At 50.3% G+C, this 14,671-nt stretch overlaps 1 protein-coding gene across 2 annotated transcripts in view; it reads left to right on the top strand.

The window, feature by feature from the left end:
* CHST11 (carbohydrate sulfotransferase 11) overlaps positions 1–14,671 on the top strand; it is a 318,884-nt gene that overhangs the window by 148,441 nt on the left and 155,772 nt on the right. For both annotated transcript variants that reach the window (XM_060245591.1, XM_060245590.1), the window contains exon 2: positions 10,789–10,874. In XM_060245591.1, coding sequence (XP_060101574.1) covers positions 10,789–10,874 — 86 coding nt within the window. The remainder of the gene's footprint in view (positions 1–10,788; positions 10,875–14,671) is intronic.

Genomic DNA, 14,671 nt, shown 5'->3' with positions numbered 1-14,671 from the left:
TACTAGACTCCTACATTGTTCTATTGTTTCAGACCAACACAGCTGCCCATTTGAATCTATAAACAATGCAGAAAGAGAATCACTAAGGTAAAGTGGTAAAGTGTTACTACTTTACCTTTGTAATCCACTTTCTGCATTGTTTAGACTAGAGGACAGTTAGAAGCTAGAGGACACATATAAACGTAAAGAGAGTGTTAGATATTTAGCTGTGTTGGTCAGTCTGCAGTAAAAGAGCAAGATTTGAATCCTTAAAGACCTTAAAGACCAGCAAGATTTCCAAAGTGTAAATCAAAGCTCCCTTTGTCAGATACCTTTGCCAGATACGATGAATGCTGCACCAGACTACAATCTTCCCTGAGAACAATCTTCCGTGCGCGTTGCAAAAGACCTGGCAGAGAGAAATGAGGGGGCATCAACAAAATTGCGGCTGCGCAGCCGCTGGCAACTAGATTGGGAGGGCTGTGGGTTAATTCCACTCAGTCACCGGGTCATTGGCTGAGCAGACAGCTGCTCTTGCATGTGCGCTCATCCCGTTCTGTGGCTACCTTTTCCCCCTGCCTCCACCCTTCCCTTCTCTGATTTTACCTTAGAGAGGAGGAGAGCGGAGCAGGCCAACGCCGCTGCGGCGCGCTGCTGCCCGCTCATGCTGCCGTGAGTCCTGGCCTGCCCCCTCCCCTTCTCTGATGTGATTGACCTCACCTCAGAGGACTGGAGGGGAGCAGAACAGGCTGCCGCCGCCGCCGCCCGCTCATGCTGCCTGACTCTGAGTCCTGGCCTGCCCCCTCACCTTAAAGGACTGGAGGGAAGCAAGAGGCCCCGCCGCCGCTGCCCGCTGCCCGCTCTTCCTGCCGGGAGTCCTGGCCTGCCCTGCCCCCTCACCTTAGAGGACTGGAGGGAGGGAAGCAAGAGGCCGCGCCGCCGCTGCCCTCTGCCCGCTCTTCCTGCCGGGAGTCTGACTCCTGGCCTGCCCTGCCCCCTCACCTTAGAGGACTGGAGGGAGGGAAGTAAGAGGCCGCGCCGCCGCTGCCCGCTGCCCGCTCTTCCTGCCGGGAGTCCTGGCCTGCCCTGCCCCCTCACCTTAGAGGACTGGAGGGAGGGAAGCAAGAGGCCGCGCCGCCGCTGCCCGCTCTTCCTGCCGGGAGTCCTGGCCTGCCCTGCCCCCTCACCTTAGAGGACTGGAGGGAGGGAAGCAAGAGGCCGCGCCGCCGCTGCCCGCTGCCCGCTCTTCCTGCCGGGAGTCCTGGCCTGCCCTGCCCCCTCACCTTAGAGGACTGGAGGGAGGGAAGCAAGAGGCCGCGCCGCCGCTGCCCGCTGCCCGCTCTTCCTGCCGGGAGTCCTGGCCTGCCCTGCCCTGCCCCCTCACCTTAGAGGACTGGAGGGAGGGAAGCAAGAGGCCGCGCCGCCGCTGCCCGCTGCCCGCTCTTCCTGCCGGGAGTCCTGGCCTGCCCTGCCCTGCCCCCTCACCTTAGAGGACTGGAGGGAGGGAAGCAAGAGGCCGTGCCGCCGCTGCCCGCTGCCCGCTCTTCCTGCCGGGAGTCCTGGCCTGCCCTGCCCTGCCCCCTCACCTTAGAGGACTGGAGGGAGGGAAGCAAGAGGCCGCGCCGCCGCTGCCCGCTGCCCGCTCTTCCTGCCGGGAGTCCTGGCCTGCCCTGCCCTGCCCCCTCACCTTAGAGGACTGGAGGGAGGGAAGCAAGAGGCCGTGCCGCCGCTGCCCGCTCTTCCTGCCGGGAGTCCTGTCCTGCCCTGCCCTGCCCCCTCACCTTAGAGGACTGGAGGGAGGGAAGCAAGAGGCCCCGCCGCCGCTGCCCGCTGCCCGCTCTTCCTGCCGGGAGTCCTGGCCTGCCCTGCCCCCTCACCTTAGAGGACTGGAGGGAGGGAAGCAAGAGGCCGCGCCGCCGCTGCCCGCTGCCTGCTCTTCCTGCCGGGAGTCCTGGCCTGCCCTGCCCCCTCACCTTAGAGGACTGGAGGGAGGGAAGCAAGAGGCCGCGCCGCCGCTGCCCGCTCTTCCTGCCGGGAGTCCTGGCCTGCCCTGCCCCCTCACCTTAGAGTGGAACAGGCCGCCGCTGCGCGCTGCTGCCCGCTCTTGCTGCCTGCAGCCTGACTCCTGGCCTTCTCCTGACTCCTTGACCTCAGAGGGGAGGGGACAGGGGAGGGGAGCGGAGCAGGCTGACGCCGCCGCTGTGCGCCACTGCCGCCTCTTCTAGGCAGGCCTTCAACTTTCTGCTGCTTTCAAGACGGGTTCAGCAGCCTCTGACTGACCCAGACTCGCGGCCTTTGCGCCGTTCGCCCCCTTCCCTCCCCCCGCTTTTGTTTTTTGGGACAGCGGGGGAAGAAGGTGCTAACTCGGGGGTCCCCCGGCAGGGCGGGAGGGTTGGCAGCCCTATTGCATCCCCACATTCTTTGCAGCGATGTTTAAGACCTTAGTTCATCCTTGGCCTTTGCTGGAACAACATCTAAGTACCAATATTGTTGGCTCCAACCCCTTGACTCCTGCCCCATAGCCTTGAGCAGGACAACAACAACAGCTGCTACAACTACTACTTCCATTGCTAATACTACAAGTAGTAGTCGTGGCAATGCTGTTTATACTAGGGTTGCCAGACCCCCAAGTGGAGGTGGGGGGGTCTCCCACCACCAGGCCCTGCCCCACAGTAGTTATCAGCTGGCTGGCAGGGGACTTATCAGGAGAAAGAGGAAAGCTTAGGCCATGTCACCAGCATTGCACAGGAAGTGACATCATCACACTAGTGATGTTGGAGTGATGCTCTGGATTTTGGGCAAAAGCTGTATGGTAGAAGTGGCTTTTACTATAGAGTTTTTGCCCGGTTACTATGTCACAGCAATGGTGCAGTTTGATGATATCACTTCCTATACAACACTGGGAACATGAGCTGGGCCTTCCTTTTTCTTCTGGTAAGTCCCACCACATCCCTCACTGGTTGCCCGAAGGGATCTGTAGGGAATTGGCAACTCTAGTTTATGCTGAGCTCTGGGAAATATGAATATTTTTGTGTTGCTGTTTCAGTGGAAATACAAGAGGAATGTAAGAACTTGGGTATCTGCACATCAAACTATTGTTTCTCTGCTTATGATGGTGGAAATTACAGTTTCGTCTTCTTTTGTGGTATCTGCTTACATATGAGCAGCCAAAGGGTTTTTTTGTTTTTGTTTTTTGTAAAACACAGGACTTATATATAGCTATCCTTCTGGAGAGCTGGCATTCAATGTCCTTTCATGATTGCTGTTTGGAGCTGTATTTCTGTAGGCTTCTGGCTGTCGGCTATTCTTGGAAGAGATGAAAAAAACGGAGGTGCAGTGGGGAAATATATGTTTTATTTGTATTTGTAGATCTGCATAAGGATCTGCAGATGCAAATCAAATATGTATTTTCCTATTAGACTTCTCTTTGGACTTTGTATTGGTGAAGTTCTTTTCTTCTGATTGCTGACTAAAAAGTCTTACAATATTTCTGGAATATTCACAAAGCATGGCTTTTTAAAAGAATAAAAGAAAAACAACAGAATCAAAGAGAGAGAGCAGTGAAGACACCCCTTGCAACAACAACAAAAAAGACACAATCTGAGTGCCCCCCCCCCCAATCTCTGAGTGCCCCTTCTCTTTGGTGCTGACTGAATCTGCTGTCTTCTTGCCTCCAATTTACTGTGTTCTTTCTTTTGAGTTTGCTGTAGGTTTTTATTATTTCCTGTCTTTGTTATACGAGTGTTCTTGTTTTTCGGACAGTTTTTCTTTATAGATTCTCAATTCTGCTGCTCATCAGCTGTCTCTGCCTGTTCACTGGCTTCCCAGTGAGATTTCTTCAGTTGTGATTTCTTCCATAGAGAGATCACATGAAGCAAAATCCATGTGAGAGCAATCTAAGCTCAGAGTTATTATCTGCTCCAAAGCTGACCTTTCCTTTGTAAGGAAATATTTTTCATTCAAAATGTTTGTGTGCCTGCTAAAAATTAATGATTGGTCTCCTACAGGTGTTTAACCACTCAAAAATAAAAGCAATTGCTCTATCAAGCTGTTTTAAATAAAAACCTTCAGAAGTTAATTAAAATCGCAGCCCACAGTAATATCCAATCGTTTAAATCTGAAGGAAAGTCAAAATGTTCAATGTGTTTGTTAGCTGGAACCATTCAAGATACCACCAAACTGGTATCTGTCTTTGCTCTGAGGAAAAAACAACATGTTCTTTCTGAATATAATGATCATTTTAATGTTTTAGTTTTAGAATGGAGTAGGGTGGGGGGGTTTTGTCTTGAAGCAAAAATGGTATTTTAACTCACTTCTGCACAGTTTTTCTTTTACAGTTTTCAACTGTCAGATTTTAATATGCTAACCATCATAGGTGACCCCAATTTGTTTAAGTAATATGTGATAATTAGTTGCTTAAGGGTAGTAAACAAAGCTAGTATAGCATGCAGTGTTTGGAAATATAAATACGTAGGACAACATGCTACAAACCTTTTAGAACTGGGGCAGCCCAATCCAGACATACATGGTGGGCGGCCACTTGGGCGTGGGCAGATCTATGGCGCCGTTTGTTGGCTTCCAAAGGGGAGATGGTATGCTGCGCCGTGAGAGGGGAGAGGGACCCGATGAGTGAGAGAGAACCCGCCACCATTGGCCTGCTGCCGAGGCGGGGGAGGCGCAGGTTCGCGCGGGACTACGGGATTGGCCAGCCCATTGCACATGACCGGGCGAGGGGGAGGAAAGCCCGTGCCTGAGAGGCTGTCAATCCCCCCACTCCCTCCCGCTGTCAGAGACTCTGCCAACGCAGGCTGGTGGCCAGGGGCACGCGCAGATAAGCAGGAAGTGCCAGATGCAGGAGTTCCCTGTCCTAGACAGCAGCTGGAATGTGTATCTGGGAGCAGCCAGACCAAGTCCAAAAGACACCATCACCACCACCCAGAGCACCCCCCCCCCGGTGTTCCCTTGCTCCCGCCCCCCGCTATATGCAAGGAACACCTCCCTGGGGGCCACAGAACTAATAATAATAATAATACTTTTTATTTGCATCCCGCCCTCCCTGCAAGCAGGCTCAGGGCGGCTCACAACACGTAAATACAGTGTACAATAAAACCATATACAATAATTTCAGTTATAAATTTTCAGTTATAAATTCATATACAATTTCAGTTATAAAATCATCCTTAAAAACATTAAAAAATTACATTAAGATTAAGATTATGGTGCTATAGTTAAGATCTTCCATAAAATCCAGTGACTCCATAAAATCCAGTGACGAGCCGCTGGGCATGCATCCACTTCAGCAACCCCCCCCCCCCAAGTGCCCAGTGCACAGCAGCCCTGTGAGGTCGGGTAGGCTGTCAGCCTGGGCAGGCTGAGGGGTGGCACCCCCCCTCCCCTGTCCAGCCATGCGGGGGGCAGCATAGTGGCTCATAGCCCATTCCCCACCCCCAAGGACCAAGTCTGCCCACCCTCCCAGGCACTCCCTCAAAGAGGCCACTGACCGGGGGGGGGGTGCTCCGAGAATGTGCAGCATATGCCAAGCAGGAGAGGCAGCAGAGGGCACAGCTCAGACTTTATTTTTCTGGAACAGGGTGCAGCAGTTTCCCTGGTGCGCGCTGGGCAGTTTCTCCATGGGCGGGGCTCCGCTCCAAGTGGTGGGCAGGAACAGCTGAGGGAGTGGGGGGGCAGTGGAGTGACACACGCGGAAGCCTCTGTGTTGGAGTCCCACCTGCAAAACGGAGACAGAGATCAAGAGGACCTGGAGGGGCAGCAGCTGGAAGAGCATGCTGCGTTTCAGCCAGGTGCTCTCTTAAAGGGACAGTCTCTGACCCACCTCCCCACAATGGGGCAGTTGCCACACACACATGCCTCGTGCCCTGCCAGGGATTGGGAACGCGGCAGAGGGCAGACCAAGGGAAGGGAGCAGGCAGCACCACAGGGGAGCGAGGTCAGCAGATGCCTCCTGCCTGGTTCATGTGCCAGAGATGCTCGCACACCGAGCGGTTGAGAGCGAGGGGAGGGGGAGGCGGGGGGGCAACCTTTGTTTTTGTAACTTACCCAGCCATGGGCGACAGTCCTCACATGCAGAGCCTCCGGGAGTCCGGAACCTGTGGAGACCTGGAAACAAGAGCAGTTAGCAAGGCAAAGATACTGTCAAAGCAACCGCGAGGTGCAAAACCCATCACCAACATGCCTGCCTGTCCCTCACTCTAAGTCCGTATGGCTGGGAGCTCTCTGGCAGAGCTACCCGCCATGCTCTCCTCTCCCTAACAATTGAGTTGTGTGAGGCCAGAGTGGAAGTATTTCTAGGAGGGGGAAGACCTCGATTGGGTGCTGGGGAGGGGGCTCGTCAGCCCGAGGCGCTCCCTAAGGGGTTTGCGAGCTTCCACAACCTTTGTTTTTGGTTTCAACGAGTGCCTATGGGGCACACCGCCGTTTTTGCAGGTGCACAGTTGCGCCTCTCAGGGAGGGGGGGTCATGTCATGGGCCAAACTCCTCAGGAAGCCGCCTAAGCGTGGCTGCGCCCCCAACTCCACCCCCTCCTCCGCTTGAACACAGCACTCTGCCTCATTTCTGCCCATGCTTGGGCGCAGCCCTCAGTCGCCATTGTCTTTGGGCGGAGCAGCACTCGAGCGACCCCCCGCTCATGCAGCTCCCCTCCGCTGTGGTGGAGCCGGTCGTACGTTGGCGCAAACCCTTCCTGCGCCCACGTAGTGGCTCGTCTGCTTCCAAAAGACTCCCCCCCCCCGGATTGTTCTGTAAAAGACTTAACTTCATGCTTTTAGTTCAGTATAGTAATAATTTTTCACGAGAAACCGTATTTGAACCCTGAGCCTATTACCCTGCTTACAGTGAGTTGTGTACCTCATATGTGTGTGTGGGGATGTGGAATAGAGTTGTCAGTAGGGTTCCCAGATCCAGGTTTGGAAATAACTGAATTTAGGGACTGGAGTTTGAGAAGAGTGGGGTTTGGGGCGGGGAGGGACTTCCATGGAGTATAATGCCATAGAGCCCACTTTCCAAAGTGGCTGTTTTCTACAGGTGAAAGAGCAAGAGCCTAGTAGTGCCTTAAAGGCTAATAAAATTTTCAGCAGGGTATGAGATTTTGTGAGTCACTCCTCACTTTTTCAGCTACTGAAGATAACTGAAGATCAGTTTTAATAGTGGGAGATCTCCAGCCACAGTCTGGAAGCTGGCAAGCCTAGTTGCCAGCTCTGGGTTGGAAATACCTGAAGATTTAGGTGGGGGTAAAGCCTGGGGAGGATTTGGGGGAGGACTGCAGCTGGGCACAATGCCATAGAGTCTGCCCTCCAAAGCAGCCATTTTCTCCAGGTGAACTGATCTCTATTTTCTGGAGATCAGTTGGAATATTGGGAGATTTCCAGGCCCCAGCTGGAGACTGGCAACGAGAATGGGGGTAAACTAGTTCCCAAAAAATGTCTCAAGGTGTATAAAGAACTTCACCACCAACAAGCACATACACACACTGGACTGCTTTAGTTTCCAGCCTTGGTGATTGCATTTTGTACAACCACAACAATCTGAGCTGCATACCAGTGGTTTGTTCCTTATAGCATTGAAACTTGGGTTCAGCCAATGAAATTAATTGTAGTTAATAATGTCAGGATGGTGTTCTGGTATTATTACTGTGGAATGGCAGTCTATGATCAAATGTAAGAGTTATTGTGTTGTGATAACTGCACAAACGCTGGTACTTCAGAGCTTAACTAGGAACCATTTATACACAGAAACAATCTCTAGTGCAAATTTCAACTGTGCAGTCAAATTGCACAATATTGGTTCTACTTCTGTTTTTTTTTGGGGGGGGACTAACTCCTACAGTGTTCTTTATATTAAAAGAATAGTTATTGTAGGGTCGCCAATCCCCAGGTGGGGACAGGGGATCCCCCGATTTGGAGGCCCTCTCCCTGCTTCAGAGTCATCAGAAAGCAGCGGGGGGTGGGGAAATGTCTGCTGGGCACTCTATTATTCCCTATGGAGACCGATTCCCATAGGGTATAATGGAGAATTGATCCACAGGTATCTGGGGCTCTAGGTGGGCAGTTTTTTGAGGTACAAGAACCGCATTTTTACCGTAGCATTCAGTACCTCTCCTCAAAACACCCTCCAAGTTTCAAAAGACTGGACCAATGGGTCCAATTCTGTGAGCCCCAAAAGAAGGTGCCCCTATCCTTCATTATTTCCAGTGGAGGGAAGGCATTTAAAAGGTGTGCAGTCCCTTTAAATGTGATGGCCAGAACATGATGGAGTTGTTATGCTTGTCACTACCTTGCTCCTGGCTCTACTCCCAACGTCTCCTGTCTTCACTCCCAATATCTCCTGACTCCACCCCCAAAGTCCCCAGATATTTCTTGAATTGAACTTGGCAACCCTAAGTTATTGCAGTAGTGTATGCAGCTTGCTAACAAAATTGCTGCAAACTAGCTGCAAATCTGACATAAACCACACTGTTAAATTGTCAAGTATAAAACAACAAGAGTCCCTGGGAATCCTGTGGACATTGCGCCAGGCGGGGAGGGGGAGTGCGGACGGATGAGTGAGAGAGAAGCCATCACCATGGTGATTCCACCCATGCCCATGCCATTGGCCTGCTGCCAAGGCGGGGGTGGGTCAGGGTTGTGCGGGACTACGCAGTTGGCCAGCCCATTGCATGTGACCGGGAAAGAGGGTGGAAAGCCTGTGCCTAAGAGGCCGTCAAACCCCACACACCGTCCCTCTGTCAGAGACTCGGCCAATGGCAGGCAGACGGGCAGAGGCATGCGCTGACACACAGGAAGCACAAAGTGCAGGAGTTCGCTGCCATAGACAGCGACTGGAATGTGTGTCTGGAAGTTAGCAGACCACCAAGTCCAGCAGACACCCCCCCCCCCGCACACCCGGAGACCCCTTTTGTCACCCTGACGCCCCCTGCTATGTGCATGGAACACCTTCCCGGGGGCCGCAGAACTCAGAGTGCGAGCCGCTGGGCATGCATCCACTTTATCAGTCCCCCCTTGTGCCCTGCGCACAACAGCTCTGTGGGGTTGGGTAGTCTGTCAGCCCTACCAGGCTGAGGGGCGGCAACCCCCCTCCCCTGTCCAGCCATGCAGGGGCAGCGTGGTGTTTCATAGCCCTCTCCCCACCCACCCCCAAGAACCTTGGAGAGGTCACTGACAGAGTGGGTGGGGGAGGCGCCCAGGGAACATGCAGCAGATGCCAAGCAGGAGAGACAATGGAGGGCACAGCTCAGACTTTATTTTTATGGAATAGAGTGCAACGGTTGGGCAGTCTTGCGGGGGGTGGGGCTCCATGCAGAGCAGCGGGCAGGAACTGCTGAGGGAGTGGAGGGGGGTGGTGGAGCGCCACACATGGAAGCTTCTGTGTTGGATTCCCACCTGCAAAACAGAAGCAGAGATCAAGAACACCTGCAGGGGGGGCAGCTGGAGGAGCAGGCTGCGTTTCAGCCGGGTACTCTCTTAAAGGAACAGTCTCCGACCCACCTCCCTGCATTGGGGCAGCTGCCAGACACACACCCCCATGCCCTGCCAGGGGTGGGACTGCAGCAGAGGACAGACCAAGAGAAGGGAGCAGGCAGCAGCACAGACGAGTGGGGCCAGCAAATGCCCCCTGCCTGAGCCCACTGCCTGGTTCAAGTGCCAGAGACGCTCGCACACCACCCAGTCTTGAGCGAGGGGAGGGGGAGGACAGTGGGGGTGCACAGTTGCACTTATGCAGCCATGGGTGACAGTCCTCGCACACTGAGCCTCCAGGAGCCGGGAACCTGTGGAGACCTGGAAACAAGAGTAGTTTGCCCCAGGGGAGAGACCTTGCTCTCCCCTCACAAGTCAAAGATACCGTCAAAGCAATCATGCAGTGAAGAGCCCATCACCAATGTGCCTGTCTCTCACTCTAAGTTCGCGTGGCAGGGAGCTCCCTCGGCAGAGCCCCTTGCCCCACGCGCCTGTCCCTAACAACTGAGTTGTGCGAGGGCAGAGCAGAAGTATTTCTAGGGGGGGGGGGGGGAATGGCGATTGGCTGTTGGGGAGGGGGCTCATCAGCCCGGGGCGCAAGGGGATTGGTGAGGCAATTACACCGTTCCCTAAGGGGTTTGTGAGCTCCCACGGGGGCAACCTTTGTTTACGATCTCAATGAGTGCCTATGGGTTATGCCACCATTTCCATGGATGTAACTTTACGCCTCTGGGGGGCGTGTCCTTAGGGAGCCACCTAAGCCTGGCTGCGCCCCTGACTCCTCCCCCCTACTGCGCTGGAGCAGCTCACTCTGCCGCACTTCCGCCAACGCTCGGGCACAGCCCTCAGGCGCTGCTGCTTTCGAGCGGGGTGGTGCTCCAGTGGCCCCACGATCACGTAAGTCCCCTCTGCCATGGTGCTACTGGAGTTATGCGGGCGCAAATGCTACTTGCACCAAAGTAGTGGATCATCTGCTCCCGCAACACTTTCCGCCCCCCCCTTAGGATTGTGCTCTAAAACAGGAACTCAGCTGCTGATGTCATTCAGTTTGGATCCCTTCCCCCTTCGTGTGTGCTTGTGCGCACGTGTGTGTGTTGTAGTTTGTGGCAGAGACAGCATATTGAAAAGGAATTTAAGCAGGAAAATATTACATTTTAGTTGGCTGAAATCCAGATACTTCAAATCTACCCTTCTGCTTAAATCTTTCTTGTAGGATATAAAGTAGAGGTTTAAGAAATCCAGTGTCATTTCCTGAAAAACCTGCTACGTAGCCTTAGATATGCTTTTGCTTAATTAAAAGTGTGAGAATGTTCACTGATTTTCCATTTTTTCCCATCAGTAATACGTAGGAATCCATTTGGAATGGACATCTGTTGCCGGAAGGGGTCAAGAAGCCCATTGCAGGAGCTGTACAGTCCATCCCAGGTGAGTGTTCCAGTGTTGCAGTGATAGCTTTAGAGTCTAGAAACATCCTGCACATGCTTCTCCATTATTTTTCTGGAGGACACCCCCCCACCAGTCCTGCAGTGTAATTTTAAAATGAACTGCACACTTGTCTTGCAAAGATTAATTGCTTTGCTGTGAGTCCTAGTGAGTTTTTATCATTTTGGGGGGCAGAGGGGGAATGAATGTGTTGCACATTTGATACAAGGCAGATGAAAGGAAGTACTTCAGACAATATGTAATTATTTAATTTAGTGCCCCAAAATGACATGATAGTCACTTGCTTAGATTGCTTTGAAAGGGGATGAGACAAATTAATGGAGGCTAGATCTATCAGTGGCTACTATGAATAAATGAAACTCCCATGTTAAGAGGCAGTGTACATTAACTGCTAGTTGCTAATAATCAACAACGGGTGTTTTTGGCTTTGGTGCTCCGCTTGTAGGTTTTCCTGAATAGGGATATAGAGAAGATAATCAAACAGGCATGATAAGGAAGATCTGGGTTTTTCAATTTAAGAACACTGTGTGACAGTTACTCCAGATAAGCTAATGGTACATCTGGCCCTAACCATGTGATTGGCAAACTTGTCCAGACAAGTATTTGCAGAAGTGGCGGGCCTCTGGATTTCTGCATGTTTTTCCTATTTTGTTTAAAAGGAACAAGATGTTACAGGAAAGGCATGACTGACATGCTCTGTGAATGTCTTTTCCTGTAACTTTTGAAAGTAGAGCTGTCTCTCTCATCAGGGCTGAACATTTGAAGAAGTCTGCACATTACATTTATGTGCCAGAGAATATTGCTAGCACCACCCCATAATTCATGCCACTTTTGCATCAAGAATAAAGTAGCTGGTTCAGTGGGAGTGCTAGTGAGAGGGCTGGTGGGAAAGGAGATAAAAGAAGGCTTACTAGGCCCTTTTGTGGAGTAATGAACCAAATTGACTAATCTTTCTAGGATTGTTGCCCTCCTTTGGTAATCCCAAACTGTTTGCTGTGATTTGCTTGTCTGGTTTAGTCAATAGCTACAGTGACAAATACTACCTAATCCTTTGTAAACTTATCATGTTCAAGATTTGCTTACATTGTTGACAAATGATGGAGGAGGAGATATTAATTCTCTATAATGTTCTTTTATAATTATGGGATGCAGGTAATGTCACTCTCAAATATTCAAGTTACTGCTGTTAGGTGTGTGAATAAAACCTCTGTTTGGGTGAGGCAAAAGATACTTAGAAGGCAACAGATTCCCTTAACCAGTTTTCCCTCAGCTTGAACATCAATATATGTTCAATATGGCTAGAAGCGTGGTGGCTTGCTCTTGAACTGCATCTTCGTCTTGTATGTTTGAAGAACTAACATTTCAAGGCTCTATTTTTGCCAATACATTTCCCACAGGTTATCCTTATTTGGCGTACCTCAGGAACAACATTTCCTGTTAGCAGTTGAGAGGAAGTGCTGCCATTGAGGGGGAAAATGCTAGCCAACTATTAAGCATATTTATTAAGATTTAACAGCTGCCTATTCTATATTTACACCTTGATGAATAACGTTTTGTGAAACTCTCAGCTATTAAGGGAAGTGACTCATAATAAATTTCACTCATTAGATTTAACAAGGCACTAAATGTTTCAAATGCTACTTGATTATGGAAAGAATCACTATTAGCTTTGCAAAATGGGTTCCCGCTGACTGAAATGAAATTTACACCGGTCCAGTTGACAGATACGTGTTGGTTGTTATGTGGGGATGTCAAAACTTGGAGTGTTCGATATATATTTCTAATGCAATCTGTTACTAATATGAATGTATTAAATGAACGGTCATTTTACTTGAGAACATGAGGGCAACATTCCTGAATATCACCATTTTAACCAGAGCAAATTGGGATCCATATTACTAACTGGAAAGCATGTATAAAACTTTCAACAGGAAGAAACTAAGCCTACTAAAAGGGGAAATAATGAAGCTTTGAAATCGTTTTAGGGAATGACTGCAGAGGAAAAGAAAATTCTAACCTCTTTGACTTATTGCCTCTGGGGTTTGCTGAGAAACATTCAGTACATGGTTGCTACTTTTCCTTTCCCATTGCTAAAGGTCATGAAGTAAGATAAAGACATACACAATTCTTAAAGAGGCCTTAATTCCAGAATCTTTGTAACCCTGGTTAACAGAAAGGTTTCGTGCCCTTCTGTGAGCAGCAAGCAATACAGTTTCCTTCTTATCCTTTCGAGGTAAGTCTTGCCTGAGAATTCAGCATTAGAATTCCTTCCATGTCTGTCTCTTTGAGGAAGCCAAGTAGTGTCAATGTTTGAATAAGTCCAGAATTTCTCACAGCCGTTGTTGAACTAAGCAGTTGACGTTTTTCACACATAAAGAATTTTCATCAGTACACTGGCATCTTCTGTTCATAACGCATTAAAGGAAGAGTGAAGGGTTGGGGCAGCAGGGAGGAGAGATATTCAGCTTAACACTCAGTTGCTTTTTTGGACGGCATTTGTATATGTACGAAGGGCATGGCATAGCAGCATCTCAGTAGATGCTGTACTGTTGACATTCACAGTTCATCTCAAAGGAGTGGAAATAGCAAGAGACAGTGGGTGGAGGGGAGAGGTGAAGTGAGGTGATGGCGGGCTGTCATCTTGAATGCTCCCATTGTTGCTTTTATTTGTGTAGCTTAATGCAGACATTCAAAAGAAAGCCTGATGATAAAAATTAAAGAAGGACTTTTTTTGCCGCTGCTTTGTCATTCAGTAATGAGCAGTGCTTAGCTGAGGGGTGTGCTCAGGGCCAGAGGGGCACATCCTCCTTACAGAGTTAGATCCACTCAGATGTGATATGCCTTCCATTCCTGTCCTCCTAAATTGTGTCTCTTGCTGCTATATCTGAGCTGGAAACAGAGAAGCTGTTGCCCTTTATACTGAAGAGATAGAAGAGGGAGCACAGGAAAAGAGACTTTTGCAGTGGGACAGACCAGATACCACTGACCTCCTGCACTGACCTCCAACTGTTTGTCTTACCCTTTAACGTTGGCCTTGGTTTCACTGAAGCTTAGCCTTTGACATCAGGACAACAGCAAGTGATAGTCACTGATGCTGTCTGTCTGGGTTATGTGGGTTTGGGCAGGGGGAATGGAGATGTCAAAATGTGATATGTGTGCATAAAGGGCAGTCAAGTTGCAGCTGACTTATAGCAACCCTGACAAGGGTCTTCCAAGGCAACTGAGAAGCAGAGTCTTCCCTGGCGGTCTCCCTTCTGAGTACTGACACTGCTTAGCTTCTGAGATCTGATGGCTATATCATGCTGCCTTCCCTCCCAAAATGGTATATAAACACCAGATATTCTTCATTAAGAAAGACATGTATATTGCATGAAAAGCCAATCATTTGGGAACTGGTAAAAATTTTCCTGGATTGCACTGCTGCAGGTGGGAGGATGGGTGTGAATGCAAGTTTGAATGCTCCTCCATTGAATAAAAACTGCTACAGAAACAGACCCTTCTCCTTGACAAGTAATTTTCAATGTACAGGGAATTATTTTCATTGAGGGAATACTCAAACACTGGCATATTCACATGCCTACTCCTGCTCCTCCCTTTCCCCCTTTCATGCCTGTGCAAAAATGCAGGCACAACAGCCAGTGTTCCTGGTCCTTATCTATGACTTTGAACTCCCTTTTCTCGTCACTTTCTCTTTCTGTTCCAAGCCATGCTGTAATACTACAACATAATTTAGCAGGGAAAGGGAAAAATTATTTTAGACAGTGGGTGGGACATGGTGG

This window comes from Heteronotia binoei, chromosome 8 (genome assembly GCF_032191835.1).
Source record: "Heteronotia binoei isolate CCM8104 ecotype False Entrance Well chromosome 8, APGP_CSIRO_Hbin_v1, whole genome shotgun sequence".
NCBI classification, from domain to species: domain Eukaryota; kingdom Metazoa; phylum Chordata; class Lepidosauria; order Squamata; family Gekkonidae; genus Heteronotia; species Heteronotia binoei.
The sequence above is the reverse complement of the archived record's forward strand: the minus strand, read 5'-3'. Positions and strand labels throughout refer to the sequence as shown.